The sequence below is a fragment of the Capsicum annuum genome, chromosome 3, assembly GCF_002878395.1.
Source record: "Capsicum annuum cultivar UCD-10X-F1 chromosome 3, UCD10Xv1.1, whole genome shotgun sequence".
NCBI classification, from domain to species: Eukaryota; Viridiplantae; Streptophyta; class Magnoliopsida; order Solanales; family Solanaceae; genus Capsicum; species Capsicum annuum.
In genome coordinates, this window is record NC_061113.1 from 213104502 (window position 1) to 213132006 (window position 27505).

General features: G+C 28.9%; 2 protein-coding genes and 1 pseudogene across 2 annotated transcripts; 1 reads left to right on the plus strand and 2 right to left on the minus strand.

The window, feature by feature from the left end:
• The first annotated feature begins 4886 nt into the window (after positions 1–4886).
• LOC107866179 (transcription factor LAF1) lies at positions 4887–8469 on the plus strand. The gene is made up of 3 exons (XM_016712349.2): positions 4887–5907; positions 6645–6774; positions 7654–8469. Exons 1-3 carry the CDS (start codon positions 5772–5774, stop codon positions 8225–8227), a joined length of 840 nt encoding a protein of 279 aa, XP_016567835.1. The 5' UTR covers positions 4887–5771; the 3' UTR covers positions 8228–8469.
• Positions 8470–8606: 137 nt separating this feature from the next.
• Positions 8607–10994, minus strand: LOC107863302 (25.3 kDa vesicle transport protein). Its single transcript, XM_016709171.2, has 5 exons — positions 10613–10994; positions 9581–9741; positions 9322–9465; positions 9162–9229; positions 8607–9069 (listed from the first exon to the last, which is right to left on the minus strand). The coding sequence occupies exons 1-5, from the start codon at positions 10804–10806 to the stop codon at positions 8974–8976; spliced, it is 663 nt and encodes a 220-aa protein (XP_016564657.1). The 5' UTR covers positions 10807–10994; the 3' UTR covers positions 8607–8973.
• A 1389-nt stretch (positions 10995–12383) lies between these two features.
• Positions 12384–14902, minus strand: LOC107865103 (annotated as a pseudogene).
• Positions 14903–27505: the final 12603 nt, after the last annotated feature.

Below are 27505 nucleotides of genomic sequence, written 5' to 3' on the forward strand. Positions count from 1 at the left end.
GTTTGGTTTCTTGTTAAATGAAGTGAAGGTTCATTGTGATAATATAATGAACATATTTACGTCATCCCACATGTATTGTTTAATTTCTTCAAACATAAGATGATAAGCTCTCTCTAGCTCTGCGCAGCCCCTGCTGACCTGACCATCTCCATGTTGTCTGTCTATCCAGTTAGGGTGAACGAAATCGAACTGTAAATCAGAACTAAATCGTAAATTGAGTCGAATTGTTAAAAAAAAAAAAAAAAAATTGATTAATAATTTAGCTTGACGTAGTTTGGTGTTGAAAAAAAATCCAACTATAATTATTTTGGTTTGGTTTTAATTAAAAAAAGATCATATCAAACCGAACCAAACCTGATATTGTATTTATACAATTTTAAAAAATATTTAATACATATTAGAATTTAGTAAGTTTAAACTTAAAATTTTGAATGGTTCAATAGGCGTTATAGCACATATATGTTAGTAACTCAAATAAAGCCCAATCAATACTAATGGATATTCAACGAAACACTAGAAATGACAGTACTGTTGGATATCTATTCTTTTGTTTTGTATAAATACATAACCTAAATTTATTTTTTATTTAATATCTAGTGTTATACTTTTAAGGAACACCTAAAATTTGTATTTTGATAGCATTAAAGAAATATTTGATGCGTAAGTTAATTATATATTTGTATGAAAACTTTATCGGAAAAAACCCAAAAACCCCAAGATAATCGAAAAATTAAAAAAAAAAAAAAAAAAAACTGAAGTTAAAAACCTCAAATTTTATTGGTTTAATTTAATTTAAAAATTTAAAAATCCGAGGCAAATAATAAAATTTGGCATTTAAAAAACCCAAACCAAGAGTGATGTACACCCCAATTTCCTGTCATCCAACTTCTAAAATAAGTACATTATTTAAACCTTGTTAAGGGTTATCTCAACAATCCTTAATTGTGTGTTATCATCAGACACAAAGATCTGCTGGTATGTTATTTGTGTGAGATTTTTGGACCAATTTGCGCCAACAGTTATACATCACGGTCAAACTCATCGCAAAAAGTTGATGAGTTAGGCCAGTTAAAACCCATCACAAATAAATAATTTTTCTATCTTACTCATAAAATTGTTAATAAATTGCTTGGAGTTTTCGAAAATAGTTTTTTTATTTTTACAAAAATAGAAGGCTACATACGCATTATATTTTCCAAACTTCACTTATGAAATTGTACTAATTATAATATTAAAAATTAACACATAATAATTAAATAATATTTAATTTAAATATTTTTCTTATAAAAACAACTTATTATTTTTAAATAAAAGTGACCACATTACCTTAGCGGTTTCAGTGTTTTTTGATAGAATACTTCTTTTTGGTCAAGAACTTTATTTTTGAATAAAAAGTCTAGTATTCGGTTCGTGTTTTTTTTCTTTCTTTCTTTGGACTTCAATTTTTTTAAAAAAAAAAATAGGGAGTATAGGAATAGAGGAAAGGAAAATTATAACGTGGAAAATCAAATTCTTACCAACAACGTTACATGTAGTCAATCATCAATTGAGCTACTAAATATTTCTCTTGGTCCATGTAGGTAGGAAATATTAGTGTGCTTATAGCATACTTTACATGGAGTTTTTACTCTTCATTCAATTACAAACTGTTAAATGAGAGAATATAAATGATGTGAAATTAAACCTCAAACCCCCACCTACACCAACCCTTTGATTGAACATTGTCCTAAGTTCATCTTATAAAAATTGTTCCTCTAATCCTACCCTATAGATTACATCTGCAAGCAGTGCCGGCTCTACATAGTTACGAAATAGGCAACCGCCTTTACGCCCTAAATTTGTGGGGCCTTATTTTTTTTTATAATAATAGATTATAGGTTTTTTATAAAAAAAAAAAAAATTATTAAGAACTATTCGTAGAAAAAATAAACTTCTTATATAAAAGTAAAGAATTATTAGAAATTTGATGTATTTAAACTTTAAAGTACTATATCTCAAGAAAGATTAAATGCATTAGTTATATTAACGAAAAAATTATTAAAAGAAATCGATTATAAAAAAATACTAACAACTTTGCATCTCAAAATATTTAAAATATAGACTTTATAAGAAAATGTATATATTTTTTCTTTTTTAAAAAATTAAGGCCTCCGTTTAATTATATGTATATATTCATATAATTTTGGAATCAACATTAATCTTATACCTTAGAGCCAAATCAATTAATTTTCTCTTGTACATCTAGAAGTTTAGATAAAACACCATGAACGTGTAACTTAGTTGCCCTCCTAACTTGATACAAGAATATGATTTGCAGCAAATTAGTATCCCATAATAAATTAATTAAGGATTCTAATAAATAGTAAACGTAGTAGGAACTACCGAACTCATGTTACAATATCTTGTCTACCAAATCATGAATAGTGTAATAGTATAATATCTATTTAGGTAATTGGTTAATGCATAAATTAAACCATGTGGGGTTAAATTCAACGATTAATTATTTTATAATCTCGCGGTTGTTATTTAGCCTCTAGTATTATTTAACAAGCAATGGAAGTAGTTTTGGTAAAAGTCCATTTAAACTATCAAAAATATCAGCTATCTTTTTCCTTTGTACTAAAAACAAAAATGTAGGAAACGTTTCTCTCTGCTTTCCCTTTCTTGAAAATTTACTTTCTCTTTACCTACGATTTATCATAAACATTTGTTATTCACTAATCTGTATTTTTCAAGAGAATATAATTCATGTTTAGGTAAACAACAACCTTAATTTTTCGACCAATGGATTTTATTTTTCTGCACGTGATATGTAGAAAAATATGCCAATGAAGCTCAGCCACTTCAATGTTGTGATTGTGAAAAAAAAAATGGCTTTAAAACACATATGGAGTTTTATAAGCATTTTAAGTTATGATGGCTGAATAAGAAACTAGGTTGACATGAACGTGATTGGTTTCAACTATTATACTAGCCTTTTTAAGTTTTTTTTTTTTTCTTTTTTTATAACAGGAGTTAGTATGAAAATTTGGACTTTAGTCTATCTTATTGCAATAATGAAAACCAGGCCAACTATGGAATCTTTTTTAAGTATTTCGATCATTTATAGAATTATTAATGAGAACGTGTCAAAGGCTAATAAATGAATTAAGGCTATGGGTTTCTTCTTTATTGTTTCTAGAACACAGGGAGTGTTGAAAAACAATGATGAATAATGATTGACGAATCATTGTCGTTTGTTCACTTCAGCAAGTAATACAAATGCAAATATTTTGAATTTTTCTCTAGTAATTAAGGATATTGGCTAGGATATTTAGTCAGCAAGGGTACTAACAAACTTCCTTCTGCTATTTTTATTCGGTAGACTTTTCATGTTGAGAAGAAACTTCGCGGATCATCAAAATTATTTAGAAATAATGGTTAGGTTATAAATGTACTGGTTGAAATTTTCTTCAAGTTGTGCACCATGAATTGAACGTATTAGAAGAAGAAAAAAGAAAAAAAGAGAAAAGTGGTAAGTAGTTGGAAAGATGTCCAGAGCAAGAATTAGTAAAATTGCTGTGTAACTATTTGAGTAGAACCTATAACATGATATTAAAAAATATTCACCGACAACACTAAATTAAAATCGTCGCATAGTAACAGTTCCTAGATTCTGTTCTTATGATATATCTATGCAATTGAACTCCAACATATGTGAGAAACTTTATTTAACAATTAAAACACATTCTAATGTATGCAAATGATGATCTTATGTTCAGTAATTAGAGATTAGATTGTTGTAAAACATGCCTAGTCTTACTCTGGTCCAAGCTACCTGATAGAATAACATGAAGAGAGAATGCTTAGGTCCGGTTTTCCGTGAACACCCCTGAAATTAATGGGAGAATTTTCATTAAGAAATTTAAAATATGAAAAAATATATAATTATTCAAAAAAGATTTAATATCTATTATATATAAATAATGTAATTTTCTGACCAATCATTGATTTGGTGGTTTGAGTGTGTTAATTAAGTCTCCCTTGTGCAGTGGCTATCTTATAAAGTTTTGACTGGTTCGTTGTTTTGAGAGTGTTAATTAAGTCTGACTGAGAATGTGTAGTGGCTATCTTATAAAGTTTTGACAATTATTTCCTGGTGAGTAAACTTTTGAAGCGGGTTGGGCCTAATATTTAATTTTGAAAATTTTATCTAAATATATTCTATATATTATTTAGTATAAATAACATAAATACCAACCTTTTAAAAGTAATTACACTCTCCCATTTTTTTAATTACTTTACTCTCTCTCCCTATTAATATACATAACATAGCCGACATATACATAGCATTCTGTGTATATGTAAGATTTTTGTAATATGTTTAGGGAGTTGAGATTTTTTGTAATATTGAAAACATAAGTTGCATATTTGTGTAATTTTTAGTATTATTATTTATAGATATATAATTTTAATACATAGCACAATTCACTTTTAGTATATTTTGTAGATTTTTAATCATAACAGGCATAATATATTTAAAACACTAATAATACATCTCTATTACATATATAATTCATTTTTAATATATAGTGGTTCGTTTTTAATATATAGTGCACCTTTTTTATTAGCATAAGTATAATATATTTTAATGCACTTCTAATATATTTATATTACATACATAATACACTTTAAATACATAATACAATTGCTATAAATGATAAATATTTTTTAAATATGATATATCAAGGTAATAAATAAAAAAATATATTTAAAAATAATAAATATTTTATAAAAATTTCTCAAATAGATATTTTTTCCCTTAATTTTAGATATTATATTCAGACTCATCAACTTATTTTAGGTAGTATTTCTCAATGTTGGGATATCTTTATATGATTTGGATCCATCCACTCCCATAAGTGATCTTTCAGAAATTGAGTCAAGACTCAAGATTTAATTATTATTTTTCATGCGGTGAAAAGCTACCCTAAGCTAAGAAAGGCCAAAAGGTGAATATTTAACTTTATTTTTTCAAAAATTTCCGTCTTGTATATAGCGAAAGTTTTAGCATATCGTCATACTTTTTTTTTGATGAATTGGTGAATTATAAGGCCACCCTTTGTCCTTTCACCGCCTTAATTTTCTGGCACATATCCGCTAAAATAAATAATTAACATATTATATGATCTGGTGATTCAACAGAGAGAGTAAGGTGTTTGAATGAATCTTATAATTAAGTGAGAACACAAGAAACAGTTGGTGGTGTCTGTCAAGTAGGTGTAAGCATGATAAATGACACAAGATTTACTATACCTAGCTAGGTGCAAAGACTCATTTGTCTCTAGTGGCTCTAGCTATCCTAGCACTAAAAATTCTCTGAGATTGACAACTATTTTATTGATTATTGTACATACATATGTATGAGTCAATTAACTAGATGATGGTACTTTATTTCTGTTTCACTTTCACTTGTCTTTGGTTGAGAAATTATATATTGCATATATGGAACTAGGGTGGGATCAGACAAATAATCTCTTTTTTAACCTTTTCATTAACTAATTTTGTTTTTATTAAGCATAACTAGTAGTATTTGGTGTGCAACTAATCCTGCCTTTAAATACCAGGTCGGCTAACCTCAACATCAAGTCTTGCTCTTGTCTCCTCTCTCTCTACACACACAGACAAAAGTCATTAGCATATCTCTGTGTTCTTTCTTGCTTTCAAGTATCTCTAAATAAGTCACACACACACTTTAATCTTCTGGTTAATTATTTGTTAGTTTGAAAATAATGGGGTGCAAGGCAGCAGAGAAGCCAAAGCAAAAACACAAGAAGGGATTATGGTCTCCTGATGAAGATGATAAGCTCAAAAATTACATCATTAAACATGGTCATGGCTGCTGGAGCTCTGTTCCCATTAATGCAGGTTTGTTAAACTTCTCTAATTCATCATCATATTTTCATAACAGGCAACCACATTGAATAGTTTTATAGTTTATTGTTTCTTGATCTCTAACTCAAGTGTCTAACTAATAATCTCGACGCTATTGTTTTGACATACTAAATAGCGTTACGTTATATACACTGATAGTATAAAAATATCCAATATAATTTAGTTTGCAATTGTATATGAAATGTGAAAGAATGAAACAAGATTAATGTATCATAGAAATATCATGATTTTGAGGATCATTGGAGATATGAGCATCATCAGCGCATGATTATTGCTAACCCTTTTGTCTATTATTAATCTTTCACGAATGACTTCATTCCAGCTTGGATCATATTACCCAAATAGCATGTCTAGTTGACGAGTGTACTTGTAAAAATAATTTTTAAAAAGTTGTCTTTTTTATGTGTAAAATATTGAAAGTCTTCGTTTTCTAGGAAAAGTTGGAAAATAATAGTACGTACATAAATAATTTTAAAAGGTTGATTTGGCTTACGTAGAAATACGCCCGAGCTAAGTTCGTTATCTTAGGGGCACTACTTGAGAATAATTTTTAGGAACAAATAGCAATAAGTCAACAAACAATACAATTTTCTGTTTATGATTGAAAAATTCAACACTAGGACACAGAGAGAGACATGTATAAGCGTTGACATCAATGGTATTCCTGTTAATATAATTTAATTAATTAGGGAATTACTATAATTTTACAGGCTTGCAAAGGAATGGAAAGAGTTGCAGATTAAGGTGGATTAATTACTTAAGACCTGGCTTAAAGAGAGGGGCATTTAGTTTAGAAGAGGAAGACACAATCTTGACCCTTCATGCCATGTTTGGCAACAAGTAAGAAAATTGTTTCAATTCTGTGTAACTATTTTAATTAGTAGTAGTACTTTAACCTGTTTGAAAGGATATACGACTTTCATCTAAAGGGTCGTTCAAGGAGATTGATGGCCTATAGCTAAAATATATTAAAAGACCTTTTGGAAAATTCATACAATAATGAGACACAAAACAAATCTATTTCGTATAGTAGTAAAAGCGCAACACATGATGTGTGGGTTAGACGCATGTCACGGTTTCATGCTCTGTCCTAAATAAAATCATAGCAATATTTAAGTAGAAAAGAGTAAAGAAACAATCTTGTAATTCACTGAATTTTGAACCTTGCACCACTTATCTTTGGATAAAAAGATAGGCAAAAACAAACTTTTTTTTGGTCCTTTAATGTTGGGAACCTAAGGCAACGACGTCATTTGCCTTTTTCTCTTAGCTACTCCTATGGGTATTTTACTTAATTATGTTTTCAACAAATATATTGAATGATTCCTCTAATTGTTCTGCTTTTTATCGACCAAAATGTCCAATTACTCTTCTGGCATTCGAAGAGTTAGTCAACTTTTGACAATCTACACCATTTTATAAATTAGAAAAATACTAGTACCAGTAGTACTATTATGTGGTAAATAATTCTTGCAAGTTGACTTCAAAATGACACTATCACACTACTATTCAATAAGAATTCACCTACTAGGCTTACGACAGTCGACAGACTTTTTCTAATAAACACGGTGATTATGTGAAGGGCTCAAATGGGAAAAATTTTTATACTAATATAACATGACATTTTATTTGTCGAATTAACTTATATACACTAAAGCGTAAAGATTTTGTACACTATCATCATTATAGTATCTAATTACTGACGTTTTGTACTAACAGGTGGTCTCAGATTGCACAACACTTGCCAGGAAGGACGGATAACGAGATAAAGAATCACTGGCACTCATATTTAAAGAAGAGAGTGACCAAAATGGCAGAAAATGAAGGCGACACTAAATCTGATAACACAGAATCCTCACCTTCTTTAAAGAAATTGACTCCCCAGAATTCTAGTTTGGATTCATTTGAACACAGAGAAGGATCATTAGCAGATTCAGATCAATCTATTTATCCAAGAGAGTCTCAGAAAAGTAATTTACCCAAAGTATTATTCGCGGAATGGCTTTCGTTGGATCAATTTAATGGGCAAGAGTTCCACAACTCAGGGAATTTTGAACCTTCCACGAATAATTTTGGGTATAATAATTCAGAGTTACATGACATATTCATGCATAGTTTACCCATGAACAATGGTAGCTATGGGAATGGTGTAAATCAAGAAGTTAACAATGGGACAGTAGTAGATGATATTTTTCAAGCCCAACTCAAGTTTGAGGATCCTATGTCTGCTAACGGATTTGAGGAATTCATGTCAGGGGAATTCAACATTAACGACGATGTCATGTACATATGAGTCCTCTTTCTCTTTTAGAATCTTACACAAAATATTGGTACTTGTTTTGGAGGTAATAAAACAGGAACCTTACCGTTGGATTTCCTGTTTCTTCATTAATTAAGAAGGAATCTTTCAGCAAAAACGTCTAGCTACCGCTCATTTTTACCTTAGATGCCTTCACGGCTTCATCTTTCTTGTATTGCATCATGTTGTACAAAGTCTAATTCATTCTCTGTAATAAACTGAGAGTTACATGGCAATTTGATGTCTTTCCATATGTAGCACTTGACAGAAAGAAATTGGATAACAAAATGGCGATCAAACAAGTTGGACCATATATTTGAAAGAGTAGCATGCCTGTCTGAAATCACCAAATATAATCAACAAGTTCATCAGATAATAGTAATACTGCAGTACCTTTTATTGATTTTGCAGATGATGATGTTTTATCACAAGGTGCTAGAAGGCTTAACAATAACCTTTCTCAAGTGCCAACTAGTCTAATAAGTAGACAACTAAAGAATAAACACATCAAGTGAACCACTACTAGACACACAAATAATAAGAAGAATGGAGCATCAAATCCCCATAGTAACAATATGCACAATTTGTGTGCCCTTTGTCACCTTTAGCTGCTTATGTCCGCATCCACATTCTGCAAGTCTCCAACTGATTATTTCTTCATTTGCACCGTTGAAGCATTTTCCTTGGAGAGTTTTTCTCAACTGATTAGGGCTTCAGAAAGTATGAATTTTAGCTCACCATTATCGAAAATCATCTTGGAGAACTAAGCCGGTCCATAGAAGAACAGAAGCAACAACAAGAAGGATTGTAATTGGTGTCCATTTCAGCGCGATGATCTGGATGCCAAGGGGTAAAATTAGGGCCTCTTGTTTATTAGCTGTGTCAAATATGAGAAGATTGATTAGCATTGATCACGGTTACCACATACCTCCAGCCTTTTAGAATCCCAAACCGGAGAAGTACTTATATGAGCTTCCATCATTCTCTCCACCATTTCTATGAACATTTTGTAATAATCCAATGAATCATATGATATAATTCAAGTTGAATGAAGCAGAATTTTAACTGTAACCATACAACAAGCTTACCTACTCTTCGCCTTCTCTCCGTTATTAGTGATAATTCCTCTGTCCCAATATTTAAATCCTTTTGACAACGAGCGTTTAGTTTAGATAAATTTGCCTGTGTTCTTGTATCCACATATTGCTTTCTAATGTTGCCAATGATCGTATCTGTAAAAAGGAACAGCAGATGCAATTAAACTTTAGGCTGAAAACAGAAGAATACTCTGTACTTAAACTAATGCAGCTACTATAAATTAGTTAGTACTAAACTATAATGAATTACCAAGTTTAATGAAGGTATATGGCTTTCTAATTCTGTCAGTAAGGTTTCTATCTAATCTTTCAAGCTCCTGCTGCAAATCTTGTAGATAATGGAATGCCAGCTTTCTTGGGTAAGACGACTCACATAACGTCAGGTAGCAAATCCCATTCTCAACCATGTAGCTAAAATATGGAGTAGCAAAATAAAGACACATCTTAAAGAGATAATTGTGGAATGTAAAACTACAACATAGAAAAAGGTGACAATTAAACTGTAGAATCAAAAGTAACAGACAAATGATATTATAGTTTCTGATAACTGAGAAATATTCAGGCCATTTGTCTAATGATTTGAAATAGGATGGGTAAGGGATCCTGCCCACTACCCTTCTACAGTTAAATTTCAGGAACTATAATGTGCATCTAATTCACATCATGCACTATGCTTCTACCGGTGAACCAAAACCCTGAGGCCAATGGCTTAGCGACATATACTAAGGGTGGTCAGGTGAACATCATTCCGTTAGAAAATCATATCGTACATACAAATAATATTGCGGATATAGGTCAAAAAAAAATTACTTTTTACCAATATAAACTATGTCTTAAACACTCTTTTCAATTCCTGACTTAGCCATATTGCCTGGGGTGTACTGTTTTTTCTTTCAAATCCACAAAAAAAGAATTTGTAATCTTGCTTGTAAAATGCTAGTAATATATATCAATTTATTGAATATTATTGCTAAAGTTGCTGAATTCTGCTCATAAGCATATGAAAGTGTTTGTAAAAGAACTACATGAAGGAAAGTCACATTCTTGATAGATCACTAATGAAGCCATATATGCTAAACTTAGTAGGCTTGATTTCATCCCTAACCAGAAGTCTAAGGATCAAGTGTTAGATATGGAGCCGGCATTATTAGAAAGTGCTTTACCCTCGACATAAATTTGATTTTAGTCTACCCAATGCACGTACCAAACACCGGGCAGGATACACAAAACAAAATATGCATACAGAAAAGAGATGTAAAAGTAGATGAGAGGATAAAAATACTTAAAGCAATGATGATCTACAAGAATAGTCATCTTGGAAGATGGCAAGGCTTTTAGAGAAATTTCCTTGAGAATGAATTCAGCTTGTTGCTTGTAAGTTGTCAAGACATCATTCTCTTCATGAACAACATGTCTTGGACCTTGGGCTAAGGGCATCCCATCGCTCACCCTCCCTATAATTGTCACCTTCACCATCCCCTTGATTAACAAAAAATACTAGAAAGTTCGCCTTTTTATGCTAGTCTTTTAATTATTTTCTTTGGCTTTGATTGGGATGATATATTTGTGAGAGAATTGCATGCAGCTTTTGTTTGGTAATTAAATATATGGTCAAAGAGATAATGTTAGAGGACAATTAATGACTGACCTTTTTATAGGGAGGAAGGAGTAAATGGGGCGAAAAAGGAAGGAAATGAAACCAGGAAAGAAAAAACTTGGTAGTGAAGTTATTCTTTGTTGTGATCAAAAGATGTGTGTAACGCGGTTCAGGAAAAAGCCTAAACAAGTCTGGGGTGGCCAAAAAGTTTACAAGGATCCAAAAGGAACATAACGAAATGTAATACTTATCCTATATTCTTTTTGGTAAATTAAAAAGAGATTATTCCATCTAGACTCAATTAATTATGCAAACAATTATCACTTCTTCAAATTTGAGTGATATGAACTTTGGTTAATATTTCATTTTTCTCGTATTTTATTAGTGTGAAAAGAATTATAAATTATAATAATTTTTATTTTTTTCAATCAGTTTTTACTTGTCACATTTTGACTTGACACACTTATTAAGAAAAATAATTATCTACATAGTTACTTCCTCATAATATCTCTATTAAATGAAGTTTACTACTTCCTCCGTCCCTAATTATTATCCCAAATTTTCTAATTTGATTTCCCATTTTACTTATCTTTTTTCATCAATTAAGAAGAGACAATTTTTTTTTTTTCATGTTTTACCCTTTGAATTAATTATTTTTTCTTCAAATTAAAATTTAAACATCATTTAATAGGAGTACTATGGTAAACTAGACATGTTATTAATTATTTTTCTTAATCAATGTGTCATTTCAATTTGAGATGGATAATTTGAGACGGAGGGGGTATTGTGTTTTGAAATTAATTTGAGAAAAAAATAATTAATGTTAAGGATATAATAGAAAAAAGAAAATTATCTTATCTTGATTGGTAAAAAACTGTTCATTAGTTAAATGCTCTTAATTTCTTCGTTGTAATTGCGTTATTATTGATCGGTTTTTTAAACAACGAGGTCAAAGTAACATGAATATTAGAAGAAGATATTCTGTTTCTATATTCGTGTTACTGTGAAAGGAATATGCAGTTTTCCTCATAATTTCAGCATCATTTCTCTACGACAGAAACATGTATATATAAGAAAATAAAAAATATTTTATCGGTCTCATATTAATTGTCCATCTTAAATTTTTTGATATTACTCTTATAATTAATTAATTTTTTTCATATTATTTTTGTCATTAATTCTTTTAAACACTTGTTTGTAAAGTTTTTAAGGAGTAAATTCCTTAAACGAGTAAATTCGTTAAACTGTCACTGAAGTTTTACAAATATTTCACTAATGTCACTTATGATTTTTTTTGGATAATAATATCATTGAACTTTATAATTTTTTAAAAAAATAAAAAACTAACAGAAATGTTAAAAAATTAACTGACCCATTTGACTATATTTGACCCAACACTTAATTACCCATAACCCATTTGACCCCAACTTTAGATTAAAGAAACTCTTTTTCTTTCTTATTCCATCATTAGAAAATACCATTGGTAGTAGTTCAGTGTCTCCAAAAAACGAGGAAAGAATTGAACTGTATTAGTGTTGGACTCTTGCTCCACTAAAGTAACAATCTTGGGAGATAAGCTTTTAACCATCCTCAGAAGTTTGTATCTGTTATTTTGAGTTCCAACGCTCTCATTGGGCATATGGTGCAAAACGAGAGTTAGGCCGAACATTAAGATACTTGATCTCAACATCAGAACAAGAAGCAGCCACGGGATGAAATTTAAAAGGTACTTTCCAAGATGCAGCAACAATTGATACCCTCCGACCTACAATTTCAATCCCCCCTCCTCTGGCGTAAGCTGATATGGAATCATCAGTCCCTATGATGCAGATTCATGGGGTCCACCGGGCCGGGCTGCAAGAGCATGGATTAAAGCGATCCACTGGCTATCTTGAGCGACATGAAAAATCGATTATATGAATTGAGTTCTCATTTTTCATGGCATCAACTATTGCACCATTAGTCAATAAACATCCAAACTTGAAGTACAGACAGATTTCATAAAGCAAGTGCATGTACGAGAAGAGCCCAGCGCTAGCAGGCTTACTTTAGCACAAGCAATTAGAACTTCTTTCAAGTTTCCTCTAGGCATGATCTCCATCATTTCGACTAATTTATCTGATTTCGATGAAATTTGATTAACTGCAACCACTGGGTAGTATTATATAATTCCAAGCTTTCTGAATCCGGCCCCAGCATTGCAATTTCAATTTTCCTTAACTTGTGCTTCAGGTCGGTAACATCACTAGTGGATCAGGAATTGTTACCCGACGAGTGATGTTTCATCAGGACCTTGATGCATCATGGGAGTTCCGTCAGCAAAGAAAGCAATAATAGGAGGTGAATCGGTAACAAGTTCACTCGAATTTTCAGTGGATGATTCAACATAGCAGTATTGGTCGAATTTTAAGGCAGAGACCTGTGTTTGCTGACCACGATCAGCATAAAACGATTGGTTGTTGTTCGTGTATTTTCTAATGAAGGAATAAGGAAGAAAAAATATTTCTTTTAATCTAAAGGTGGGGTCAAATATATCATGAGTTATGAGTTATGGATCATTAAGTGTTGAGTCAAATATGATCAAATGGATCATGTTGTTAAGTTTTTAACATTTTTGTTAGTTTTTTTTATTTTTTGAAATAATTATAGAGTTCAATGATATTATTGTCCAAAGAAAATCATAAGTGACATTAGTGAGATGTTTATAAAACTTCAGTGACAGTTTGAGGAATTCGTAAAACTATTTTTTTCTTCATGATTTCTTAATATTTATGTGTAAAAGAAAAAATAAACAATTAATATGAGATGGATGGAGAGTAATGTAGGAAACTTCGATTACTACTACTTTCTTTTAGTATGTGTTTAAATGAAGACGAAGAGTCATTTGGTAGAGTATATTAGAAAAGTTAATGCATTAGCTTAGTGTACTATTAATACTCCCTACGTCCCAAATTACTCATCCCAAATTGAGATGACACATTGATTAAGAAAAATCATTAATAACATGTCTAGTTTACCATAGTACTCTTATTAAATGATGTTTACATTTTAATTTGAAGAAAAAGTAATTAATGCAAAGGATAAAACATGAAAAAAAAAATTGTCTCTTCTTGATTAATGAAAAAAGACAAGTAAAATGAAAAATCAAATTAGAAAATTTGGGACGAGTAATTTAGGACGGAGGGAATACTTTGTTTGGTACATTTTCTCACTCTATGTATAACTAATACTTGCAATAATCTTATACTCTATTGCGTATTGAACTATGGGGTCGTTTGGTAGAGTGTATAAAAATAATGTCAAATAAGGTGTATTAATAATGTTGCATTACTAATACAAGTATTAGTAATATTGGTATTACTTATGCAGACATTATTTCTTACACAGTGTTTGGTTTGATGTATTAAAAATAATATATATTTATATAATTTTTATAAAAAAAATATTTATTTACCAAATTACCCTTTTTATACACATTCGTAGATTTTCATTCTACATTAAAACAGACCATTTAACATTGTCTTTTCTCACATGATATTAAATATACCAGGATTCCATCTTTTCATTCAAGTGGAGAACTGCAACCTCTAGTTTTTGTTGATTAATAGTGACATTATTGTAATGGAAATAGCACTCTCACTTCCTCAACCATGAGCATAAAGCCACACCCTCATAATAAGGAAATTCAACCCTAGAGCTTAATTGGTTACCCTATAATCGGTGAATCATCCCTTTATTTTGCTCATGAAACCTTGGTCGTGTTGAAGGCCCCACCGTGTGTACCAGTTATTCAAGAACACTACCCAGTATTTCATGCTGAGGTGGAAGTATCCACTCTACAAAGGCTTTTATTTTCTTACACAATTCATCAATTTTGATGTTGGTGCTGCCCACATTCTGCCGAGGTTCTTCAATGGGATTCAACAATTGTATCTCCAACTTCTTGATGTTGTCTTCCACGGCTTTCGATCTCATTGTTGTAATTGTCATTGGTACCAGGAGTTGGCTTCGATATCAAATGTTGACTTGCTCATTTTCATTATTGTTTTACCGAAACACCCAATTTCTATTTGCTCATTTTCATTGCTAAAATAATTTGAGGAAGGTATGAACCTTGAAATCTCAATTTTTACTTCTTGAGAATGAAATCGACGAATTTGACCAGAATAAAGTAAAGAGAAAGAAATCATAAAAATAAGAAAATGATTGATTAAGAAGGAAGAAGATGTGGAAAAATGGTGAGAAAGAAGTTGATTATTTTAAGGGGTAAATTTGTAATTTAATAGTATAATGCATGTATTGAAATGTGTTGTATTACTAATACATAGAAAAAAGGAGGTATTAGTAATACATAGTCAAATACCAATATAGTGTATAACTAGTGCAAAACATTAGTTATACATAAACCAAAAATTATACCAAACAATGCATTAATAATACACAAAAATAATGCATGCATTATTTTTGTTAACACTCTACCAAACGACCCCTATGTGTTTTTAATACCACCATTTTCTTATATATTAATAATATAAAGAATTTCAACACATGCCTTAACTTTATAACAATCTTGCCCCTCAAATTCAACATTTCTCAAATTCTTTTGCTTGTGAATTTTTAATAAATAAATTTATATGCAAAATAATTGAAGAAACAAAATAAATATTGAATATTTATATATTAAAAATAAAAACATCGGAGTATTGCTTTTACTTGGAAAAAAGAAAGAAAATTGTGTGTTTTAGAATTAAACACATAAAACGTTTTACCTTAACAATAGTGTTTTAAACCACCAGAGTTGGCATAGTGGTTCAGCGCTATGTCTCTTAAGCAAGAGGTCGGCGGTTCAATTCCCGCCTCTGGCGGATGGAGCAAATTCTGTGGCCAGTTTCCTACCATAAAATGCGCTGACCGAGGAACGGAGGATTAGTCTCACAGTTGCTGACTGTGGGAATACCTTGGGCAACCAAAAAAAAAAACAGTATTTTAAATGTTTTTGAAAAAAGAAAGGATTAACCTTGAAAAAATTGTGCATTTTACAATTTAAAATGGAAAAAGATTTTATATTTTTTTGAAAAAAAAAAGTTATTGAATGAAAAATACTGAAAGAATTTAACTTTCATTTTGTTTTACAAAATTTAAGAATGTAAAGAACATTTTTGTAAATAAATATTTTTTTTGTAAAAGTTATACAAGAAATATTATTTTTAATACATCAAATCAAACAATGCATAAGGTAATGTCAACATAACTAATGTAAGCATAACTAATACTGACATTACTAATGCAAGTATTACTAATACACCATATTTTACATTATTCTTATACACATTAACAAACGAGCCCTCTGTCACAAGACATGCAGTTTGCTAGATCAGCTCTTGTCTCAAAACAAGTCTGCAACACCTTTTAAAAAATCTTTTTCGAAAAATAATAACAAACCAACAACGGCAAGAGTTTTTTCTCCCCTGAAAAACTATCTATGGCAAGTAGGTGTTGTTCACAAATATCTTTTGCATATAATTAAACAAGAATTAATTTTAAAATAATTTTTATTTTACAAAATTATTTATTATTCTAATTCTAACTTAGGATAGATAATCTAAAGTTAAAAGACTAATTTAAGAAGTATTTCAGGTGAAATTAATGATTTTTACTTATAAAATTTTTTTTCTAGTGAAATTGTCAAAATATAATTGAAATAATTACAAATATATACAAAAAAATAATTAATTTACAATAAATATAGACAAATTTGCTTTGCTAAAAAAACTAGAGGGAGAAAATCAAAATATACCTTTTTATATTGTATATTGCAAGTCATAACAATATTTCTTAGATTGAATTCAATAACAATTTTTAAAATAAGAAAATAATTTAATAGCAGTTTTAAAATTAAAAAATATATAATATAGATCAACCCTATATTTCTCTCAAAATAGTTAAATATTAAAAAAGGATAAATTATTTTTTAAGAGAAAAAAAATCAATCACCCATATTTCTCTCAAAACAATTACTTTCTTATTCTACTCTTTCACAATTAAAACAGATTTTTCTCTTGCTTCTTCTTCATCATTAGCATTTACTTCATATATGTCAGGCAGATCAGAATTAAGATCGGAAAGTAAGCCAAATTCTTTCAAATTGTTGATTTTATTCGTCGAAAAAAAATTCATCAAAATACAGATTTACTCATTTATATTGCATGGATCGTTGTTCTATATTCATAAAATAATTGATGTTGTTGATAGATTTAGTAGATTCCATATGATTCACCGTTTTCACCTTTGAAAACTTGTTGTATATTTAAACTGATTGATTTATCATTTTCATATACTTTTTTGGATATGAAATGTATATACAAAATGGCTTCATACTAATAAGTTAATCCATTTAGGGAACTCCATATAATTTCACCATTTTTTATATACTGGTTTCATACACTTTTTATAAATTGATTTATCATTCATTTTCATACACAAAAAATAAACTTTAGTATTACGCCATTGCTATCTAAGCCAGAAATCAAATAATTGACTAGAGAATATCATTGGCTGAAAACGAAAAGTGAAGAAATTGTATATAAAATTGGAAGAAAATTTTAACTCAAATTCAGATAAAACAAGATATAAAAATTAAAAAAAGTCTAAAAATTAAAATCACGAAAGACAATTAAAATAAAAAACGAGCCCCAACAGTAATGGAGATCAAAAGAAATACACTAAAAACCCAAAAGCACAAATATCATTTAAAGATGAAAAACTAAAAGAAACTTGATTAGGGAAGAGGTGTATCTTAATGGGAAAAGTAATGCACGAGGCGATGTGGGTAATTTGGGTAAGCATATAAATGTACCTTTTTTTCTGAAAAGGAAATACACTTGTATAAATAAAGATAATTTATTTATCATATTTTACTCCATCAATAATTATAAACACGATTTTTAAAATTAATGAAAAAAATAAACTCAAATATTTAGGAGATAATTTAACTAATACATATCTATTATATAAATTAAATTAAAAGATATTAATAATATTTTTAAAAACTATTATAACTTGCAATTTAAAATTAAATTAAATAATTATTAAAAAAAATTGTTACTACTTGCAATAAAGATCCCAAAAAATATATACAGTTATGAAATATAAAGTAAGAACAAGAAGAATACAAAGAAAAAGAGAGTGATTATTATTTCTCTTGAAAAGCCTTATGATGGATTTTTTACAATGAATGAAAACCCCTTTATTTATAGGAAAAGACTAACCTTGGGTTCCTAACTTTTTCATGAATAGACATTCACTATATATGGTAAAGGGGACATTCATTATATATGGTAAAGTCGATATTCACTATATATAGTAATATATTTATAACACTCCTCCTTGTATGTGTAATTGATAGATAATGTGCCTCGTTAAAACCTTACTAGAAAAAATCCAATTGAAAAAAATTTAGTGAAGGAAATAGGGTACACATCTCTAACAGTACGCATATAGGCTGCCTCATTAAAAACCTTACAAGAAAAAACAGTGGAACAAAATCTCGCAAGGGAAAAAGAGTATTACGCTTATTGACTCACCTAATAAGAACATCCTTGAACCTTTGCATCCCGATCTTGTGCACCATCTTCTTGAAAGTTGCAATTGGAGGAGACTTAGTGATTAATTCAATCACATTGTCACTTGAACGAATATGTTGCACATTAATATCACCATTTTTTTGTAGCTTGTGTGTATAGAAAAGCTTTGGCAAAATGTATTTCGTTCTATCTCCTTGAGTCCTCTCTTACATTGTGTTGTGCATGATGCATTATCCTCATAAAAAATCATGGGTACTTTGTCACATTTCAAATCACATTTTTCGCGAATGAGATGTATCGTGGACCTTAATCACCCACACTCTCGGCTTGCTTCATGAATAGCTATTATCTCAGCATGGTTTGATGAAGTAGCTACGATAGATTGCTTTGTATATCTTCAAGATATGGCAGTAACCCCACATATGAACACAAAACTTATTTGAGATCGAGCTTTATACTGGTCAGAACAGTCAGATAAGTACCCAGCATCAACATAACCAACAAGATCGGGACTGCAATCTTTAGAATAAATAAGCTCATATGTTTGATCTCATTTCGATGTCTCTTAGTAGGAGCAGAACTATACCTTGCTAACGAATTAATCGAAAAGGATATATCATGCCATGTGCTATTTGCAAGATACATTAATGCACCAATTGTACTAAGATATGGTACTTCATAACCAATCTAAATTGGTATATTTCTTAGTTTAGCAAATAATCTATTACTTTTGAAAACTCTCCAAGAGTTTCAATAATTTCAAGTTATAAATTCATACAATATAAGGATTATAGATAAGTTTTTCAGAAACTTTTATATGCTTCAAGTATTTTGAATCCTTAAAAGTTTTCATATAAACTTTTTCAAGTGACAATATTCAATATTTTATGTGTGACATCTTCAAGCGTCAGGACTGCAAATCAAGTAAGTTTTATATTTACCAAGATGCATTCTTTCATGTCACTTGATAAATGTTTCTACGTTGGCATGCTTAAATAAACGTAGAATTCAGATCCTCGTAATCTTTTACAATGTTGCGTCAATATTGTATCAAAGATATGTCGACGATTTCCCATTTTGTATTGGTTCATAGTGAGACATAACAATTTGAGATCTCATCTTTTCATTATTTTCAGATACCTGAACCTCTTATAAGGTTTCATGAAGTATTATGTCATAGACTCTTCAAGAGAACATTGCCTTCTTATAATGATTATTTGCTCCTTATTCTTTTTAAGATTTATTTTATTTGAAATCGATTGGTCTACCACGCTTCACGCATGCATAAATTTTATCCTTTAGGGATACAAAGTAGGAGCACTTGCAGCTTAAATATGAGATGCTTTTGACATTTAATTTGAATTATCTTTTGAATGAGGATCTGATGATAATTTCTAACATATTTCTTTGTTGTTTATAATTTCCTCCTTATGTTAGAAAAACTAACATGTATCCTCCATCTTCTTTAAGGAATCCATCTTTATGCATTATGGTTATTTATTAATCATATACCACACATCAAAATTACTAGATGGACAATGTGCGATTCCTGACTCAAAATCAACTTTGAGGGGGAATTAATCATAATCTATTGATTTGATGCATACAAGTACTTTTGTATATAATATTTAAAACTAACACATGAAACTTGTGTTCTCATTAACAGTGGTTTAACTATTTATCGAAGACATTTAATGTCAAACCAGCATTATCAAGATGAATTATTTTGATTACACAATCTGAAAATTATGCTCTTAACTCAATTTATATTGAGCAAGTAACTTTCTAAATGTCAAACAGCAAGTTGACAATAAACGTACATGTGATTATCTTATTGATGCATCTTTTCACCATATCACATGATAAGTGAACGAGCTCATATTCACCTTTTATACTTTTTAAATTTAAGGGATCCAATCCCAACATTAGTTGTTCCAACCAACTTATCATGAGAACAAACAACACTAAAAGTTCATGAAGAATTTTCTAGTTCTTCAATATATGTTTAATAGTCAATATGCACATCTTCGAGATGTCGTAATCGTTCATGTCAATTTATAAACTTTTATACTGGCAAACTCCAAATTTACCATGACATGTACATTTTACTTTAGTAAATTTCAAGTTTACTATTACATGAATAAATTTTAGATTTACTACTTTAGAAGTAGATTTCAAAATACCTTTTCTTAATTATCTAGCCTCTTTCGAAGGTGAGTTGTGATACCATCACAATAATGTGCACATTTGCATTAATAAGCTTCTCATTCTCCTAGAATGAAATAAAATTGTGCCTTAAGTCTATCAAATTCTGATAGCTTATAACCTCTTTCATAATATTGCTACTTCAGGAGCACATTGAGGCATACATATCTTTCGAAGTATATCATATATTGGTACCACATTCCACTTCAAGAATAGAACAAATTGTCATCTTTTAGACCTATCATATATTGCTACCACATTCACTTCGTGGAATTGAGCATATTAATGAAACAGGTTTCATGACTTTTCACCAAATACATACTATTATTTTGCTTTATCCATCATAATACCATCAATATGATGTATTGAGATCTAAACTCAACGTCTTATCCATATAAAGACGTCTTAGGCGATAAATCGATGGGACTTGAACCCAATATCTTATCATTATGGTGCATTGGAACTTTTAACCCTATGTCTTACCCTCTTAATGAGATGAGACTTAAATTCATCATCATATCTTTTAACAATATTGTTCTTTATTAACAAATTTAAAGCATAAGTGATTCCAAAACAGTTATTTTTTCTCAAATCCAACAATAACTATATCATTAGTAGCAAAAGACATATAACATAAGAAATTATTAACCTTGAAACTATCTTTAGATTTATAATCTCACATTGTTTGGTAGAGTCTCGTCCTGATAACGTGTTATGAAATATAAAGTAAGAACAACAAGAATAAAGAGAAAAGAGAGAGTGATTATTATTTCTCTTGAGAAGTTTCTTGATGGGTTTTTTACAATGAAAGAAAACTTCTTTATTTATAGGAAAAAACTAACCTTAGAGTTTCTAACTTTTTCATAAATAAACATTCACTATATATAGTAAAGTAGACATTCATTATATCTATAATATATTAAAAGTGTGAAGACTCTTAGAAAAGTGATTTGAACTTTTTGCCCTTCATTAAAAGTCTCCGGTATAAATAAAATTGTCTTTTCACATCATTATTTTATTATATAACTATATTTATAATATTAATTCCTAAAATATATAAAACTAATAATTCCTAAAATATATTGAAATATAATATAATATATGACAATTCCTCCCCCCATTTTCATGTTATGATCCTAAAAGGAAAATTAAAGCTACCGTAAATACTTTGGTTAGTTAAAAACATAATATAATATCTTAAATAATTTAATAACATAATTGATTGTTGTTTTTTTCAAAAGGAAAAAAAAAATTCCTTATTTAAAGAATTCTTTTCTTAGAAAAAAAGAATTTGAACTTCTATAAATTAATTATTATTCCTTTCACATCAACCTAGAAATTTAATTTATTATAAATTATATTTTGATAATTTTCTTTGTTATCATCGTCAAGATTTCTTTGTTTCTTGATGATATAACGAAAAATTAAATAATAAATATTTGTATTATTCTTCATCTTTCTCTATTTTTTTTTATTTTGTGTTGTAGGAATATGCATTTCAACAGTTTATAATCAGGTATTTCAGTTATATTTTCTATAAATTTTGCACTGTTAGGCTATCACTTTATGATTTTTTTATGATTTATAATTAAAGAATTCTAAAATATATGATGAATAAATTTCTCTTTTTAATTGTCATTCAAGTTTTTTTTTTTCGTTTCTTGTTGATGTAAATAAAAATTAAAGAATAAATATGTGTATTATTCTTCATCTTTCTCGATTTTTTTATTGATAATAAATGCCTTTCTTTTTTCTTTCTATTTGTGTTGCAGGAATATGTAGCTTCTCAAAGGTTTATATCCAAATATTTTTTCATGTATATTTTCTATAAATTTTGTATTGTTAGACTATGACTTTATGATTTTCTCTATGATTAATAATTAAAGAATCCTAAAATATATGATAGTAGGAAAATAATTACTTTAGCTCAAAACAATTGTTATTTTAATAATTTATTTGTGCACGAAAAAAGGGTATTACTAATTCCACAACGCGTATTGTAAAATTAATTATAGTAAAACACACAAATAAAAAAAAAAGTAACATAGAAAAAGTCTTAAATAGTAAAGAGAAAAAAAATTTCATAGTTTGGTGACTTTCTTTGAAGTAAAATTTTTTTAATTTAAATTTTTATAAATTGAGAATCATTCCTTTTTACGACAATATGACAGGAAACAAAAATAGGTTAAAGTGATTTTTGACAAAAAATGTGGTGATAAATTATCATATTTTTCTTTAAGTATAGTTTTTGTCTTAAAAGTATTATGTTATTTTTTACAAAAGTTGTTTACTTAGTACTCTAATTTACACACAATAATTTGTTTTTTATAAAAATTTATTATTAATTAACGCAAGATACACGTGCAAAGCACGTATATTATGATAAAGTAGGCATTTATTATATATGATAAAATATACATTTACTATATATGATAATATATTTATAACACATACAAAATAATATTCACAAAAGACTAACCACTAAAAATATGTGTCGCTTTCATGATTCCAATCAACATATTTGTGCTCAACTTATTGAAGGTTTTTCTTACTCTTTCTTATTTATTTATTTATTTATTTGTACTTCAAAATCTCTGAAACAATTGAAAATATTTTTTTCCTTGTCCATTTGACTAGTCATATTTTTTGAATATTATTTTTCTGTAGCATGCTCATTAAATTTATATTATGTGATGACGTCATGCAATTTGAATTGGTATTGTATAAATAATATGTAAATCGTGTATCGATCTTATGTAATATCGTATGTATACATAATGTATATACAATATATCAATATTGTATAAAGGTTATGTAATGTATCGCTATTATATAGATATTTATTGATATTGTATAGAGAAAATATATCAAATCACCCCTGAACTTGTGGTCAAAATTTACTTTAGACCCTAAACTAATCGGACAATTATATATCCCCCTTAATAACTTTAAAGTGAATTTTTTACCCCCCTAAAAAAATTATATCACTCTCATTGCGGAGAGTGAAGTACACTCACGCCATGTCATTGCCAAATCAGTGTCATGTCATTGCCATATAAGAATTATAATTTTAAAAAAAAAAATCCCACACATATTATTTTTATATATTTTTTTCAAATATATATATATATATATAAGACTCCCACCCCAACCCCTTTCCTCCTTCAACAACACCCACCCCTTCCTCCTTCTTCTTCAACAGCCCCCCCCCCCCGTTCCCCCCCCTTCTTTTACAACCCCCCCCCCCCCCCCCCCTTCCTCTTCTCCTTTAATTTCATTTTCACTATTAACACCATTATTTCATCATTAACACCATTATTTCACCATTAACATCATTAACACCAATAACTTGATTCGAATTTAACAAGAAATTGATAAATCACTTGATCATGAGTGGTAGATCGTGAATGATAAATTAGAGAAGACAAAATTCCAAACAGAATCATTCTCAATACAAAAAAATCATGAGTTGATCACAAAAATATATTTATACACAAAAGACACTGCACTCATAATTCAAAGGCTGCCTCAACAAGATTATTTATAGATGAGATATACAATCGTATAATAGAAAGAAAAGTCACCAAAATTTAATTTTTTCAATGAAAGTGGAACAATTTTAATCCTAATTTTTTTCAATGAGAGTGAGACACCCACACTTGCTCCTGAAAAATGGGTATGGATTGATATTCTTAATAAGCCCCCATTTTTATACATCTAATGAATTTGGTAATGATGAATTTTGAAAAAAAAAAATGAATTTGATTGTTGAGACAGTGAGGGGAGGAGCTAACATGGCTGGAAAATTTGATAAAGAAATGGTGTTGGGGAGTGGGGGTGGGGTGGGGTAATGGAGGGGGTGGGGGTTACGAAGAAGATGATAATGAGGGGAGGGGTTACGGCTGGGAAAGAAGGGGAGGGTGGGGTTTTTTTTTTTTTTTTTTGATTTATATATATATATAGAGAGAGAGATATAAATAAAGTGGGTCCTTTTTAAAAAAAAAATCACGCGTTTTTCTTTTTTCTTTTTTGGCCACGTCAGCTGTAAGGGGTGAATTTAATTCACTTAAAAGATGTTAAGGGGGTATATAATTGTCCGATTAGTTTAGGGTCTAAAGTAAGTTTTGGCTACAAGTTGAGGGGGAAATGATGGTTTTTCTCTATTGTGTATATATGTGTAAACATACATATATCGATATTGCATAAATAGTTATGTGATGTATCGATATTATATGATGTATAAACGTATATCAATATGGTATAAATAGTATATAAACGTGTATCAAAATTTTATAAATAGGTACGTAATGTATCGATATTGTATAAATGATGTATAAATGTGTATCGATATTTTATAAATAACTAGTTTAGTTGCACGTGTAAACTTTAATTATTTAAAATTAGACAATTTTATCTATTGCGAAGATTTTTAATGAAGTGCAAAAAGTTCAAATCACTTCTCAAAGATCTTTCACACTTTAATATAAGAATGTAAACATGACATATATTTTATTGTAAGCACATATATATTTTTCCATCAGAAGATTCAAATGGTTAATGGATCGTCACTTTTGCGTTTGTCATGCAGTACCTCTTTTTCTTGCTGCTAAAGGCTAAGAGATACACATCGATTTGAACCATATTTGTTTCTTTCATATTTATTTCTAAATTTTCTTAAAATCAATTTTAGTTGATTTAGAATTCTTAAAATAATGGAAAAAAAAAATTTAGTTGTCATTAATTGTGATGACTTCTAATAAGGAAGATTTTATTATAAATATTTAATTCATCTTTAACTCTTAAATATAAGAAAAATAGTGAAAAAATAATTTTATCTAAATCAGAAACTTTTAGTGAAGAGCAAAAAATCCAAATAATATTTCTAAGACCCTTCACACTTTTATTTATTTATTTATTATTATTATTATTATTACTATTATGATTATTATATATGGTTTCAATTTTGATGCTCATTGAAAGCATTACGAATAAAAAAAAATAAAAATAGAATCGGACTTTGAAAATCATCAAAGTTATCTTTCCTGGATGAATGCCAGTAGAGTCATCACTACCACCTCGTGACAGGCCAAAAGATAGGATAATGTTGAACTTTTCATCAAATCGTTCATTGCACAAATTGGTTTCATCATTATGGATACACTAATATTTAGTTAACTATCAAATTTTTAAATTTTCTTGTATAATTTTCATGTCTCCTATCCACATTCCTAATCAGCATCGTTGTATTAAAATAGTATAGTTTTTCCCCTTCAAATGTTTTTGACATATACAAATCGGATCATAATGCTTCAATGAATCAAACAATGAAATTTGGAACCAAAATACATACCTGATGATTAGAAAAAACATTTTTTTAACTCTTATCATACTGCTTGGATAGATTGTATAGTATTGCGTTATTACATAATGTCACACATCAATAATTTAAAATCTAAAATAAAAGTAGGCTATGGAAGCTACTACGTAAAGGTAGGGTAAAAAATAAAAAAAGATTATATATTTAATAATAAGTAAATATAAAGTGAGAAAAAATATAAGATAACGACATGATCACATCAAAATTGATCGTTACATAAAATGATACTTTTTGTCGTATGAATACAATAATAATTAAGTAAGAATCAAAACAAACATTGTATTTAAACTAACAACATAATACATTGAGTAATAACCATCCAAATAAGCTGGAAAGATCAATATTCTAAATATTGTTTTTTGGTAAGTAATATTCTAAATCTAATTAAACAATACTCAAAAATATTGAAAGCATGTAAAAAAAATAACAAATTTGCTTCGAAAGTTGGTCTTAACCAAATTGAACTCACATCCGGAGAAAATATAATTTACAATTTTGTATAAGTGGTAATCTTTTGTTGAAGAAATAATAGATTTTGATATATACATATATATATATATATATATATATATATATATATATATATATATATGATAAATTTTATAGTTCTTTATACATTTTTTTGCCCCCAAATCCCATTTGACAGGAATATACTGAATATGTTGTTGGTGGTGGTGTTCATACATTCTTTTTCATATCCAAATGTAGCTCGAAAAAATAAATTAAAACGTAAGATTTGAGTAAATACGACAAAAAAGGTAAAGACTAACCTAAATAATTAAATGTTACTCAGATAGCAATTATACAATAAATTTATTTAGTTTATAATTAAAAGGACAAGAATAAAGAAAAATAAAGTATGACTATTAAAAAGGAAAGATTGTCTACCAAATCATAGTCTCTTTGATTAGAACAAATTTTGAATGACATTCTTGAGATCATAACTCATTATTGACACAAACACAAAAATCATCAATTTCTTTCCTTTTGAGCGTTAGCTAATTTGAAAAACAATGATATCCCAAAAATAAATTTAATTTTAATTCTATTATGCGTAATAATTGGCGGCTGTTGAAAATTTAAGTCATACTTCATAAAAGTTTAATAATGAAGAATGTGAAAAGTGACTTTTTATATAAAACTATTTTACTAGGCGTCGTATTCAGAATTTCAATAAAATAAGCATCTTGAGTTTGATCATATAAAATTTTAGATTTAGATAAATGAATATAATATAATCAATAATATATATATATATATATATATATATATATATATATATATATATATATAACTTCATGATGTCGGAGATTAGTAGCAATTTCAATAAATCATCAAAATCAAATGTTCTCGGAAAAAAAATCACCACAATCTATGCATTCTTTGCAACAAATAATTCTAGATAAATATAAG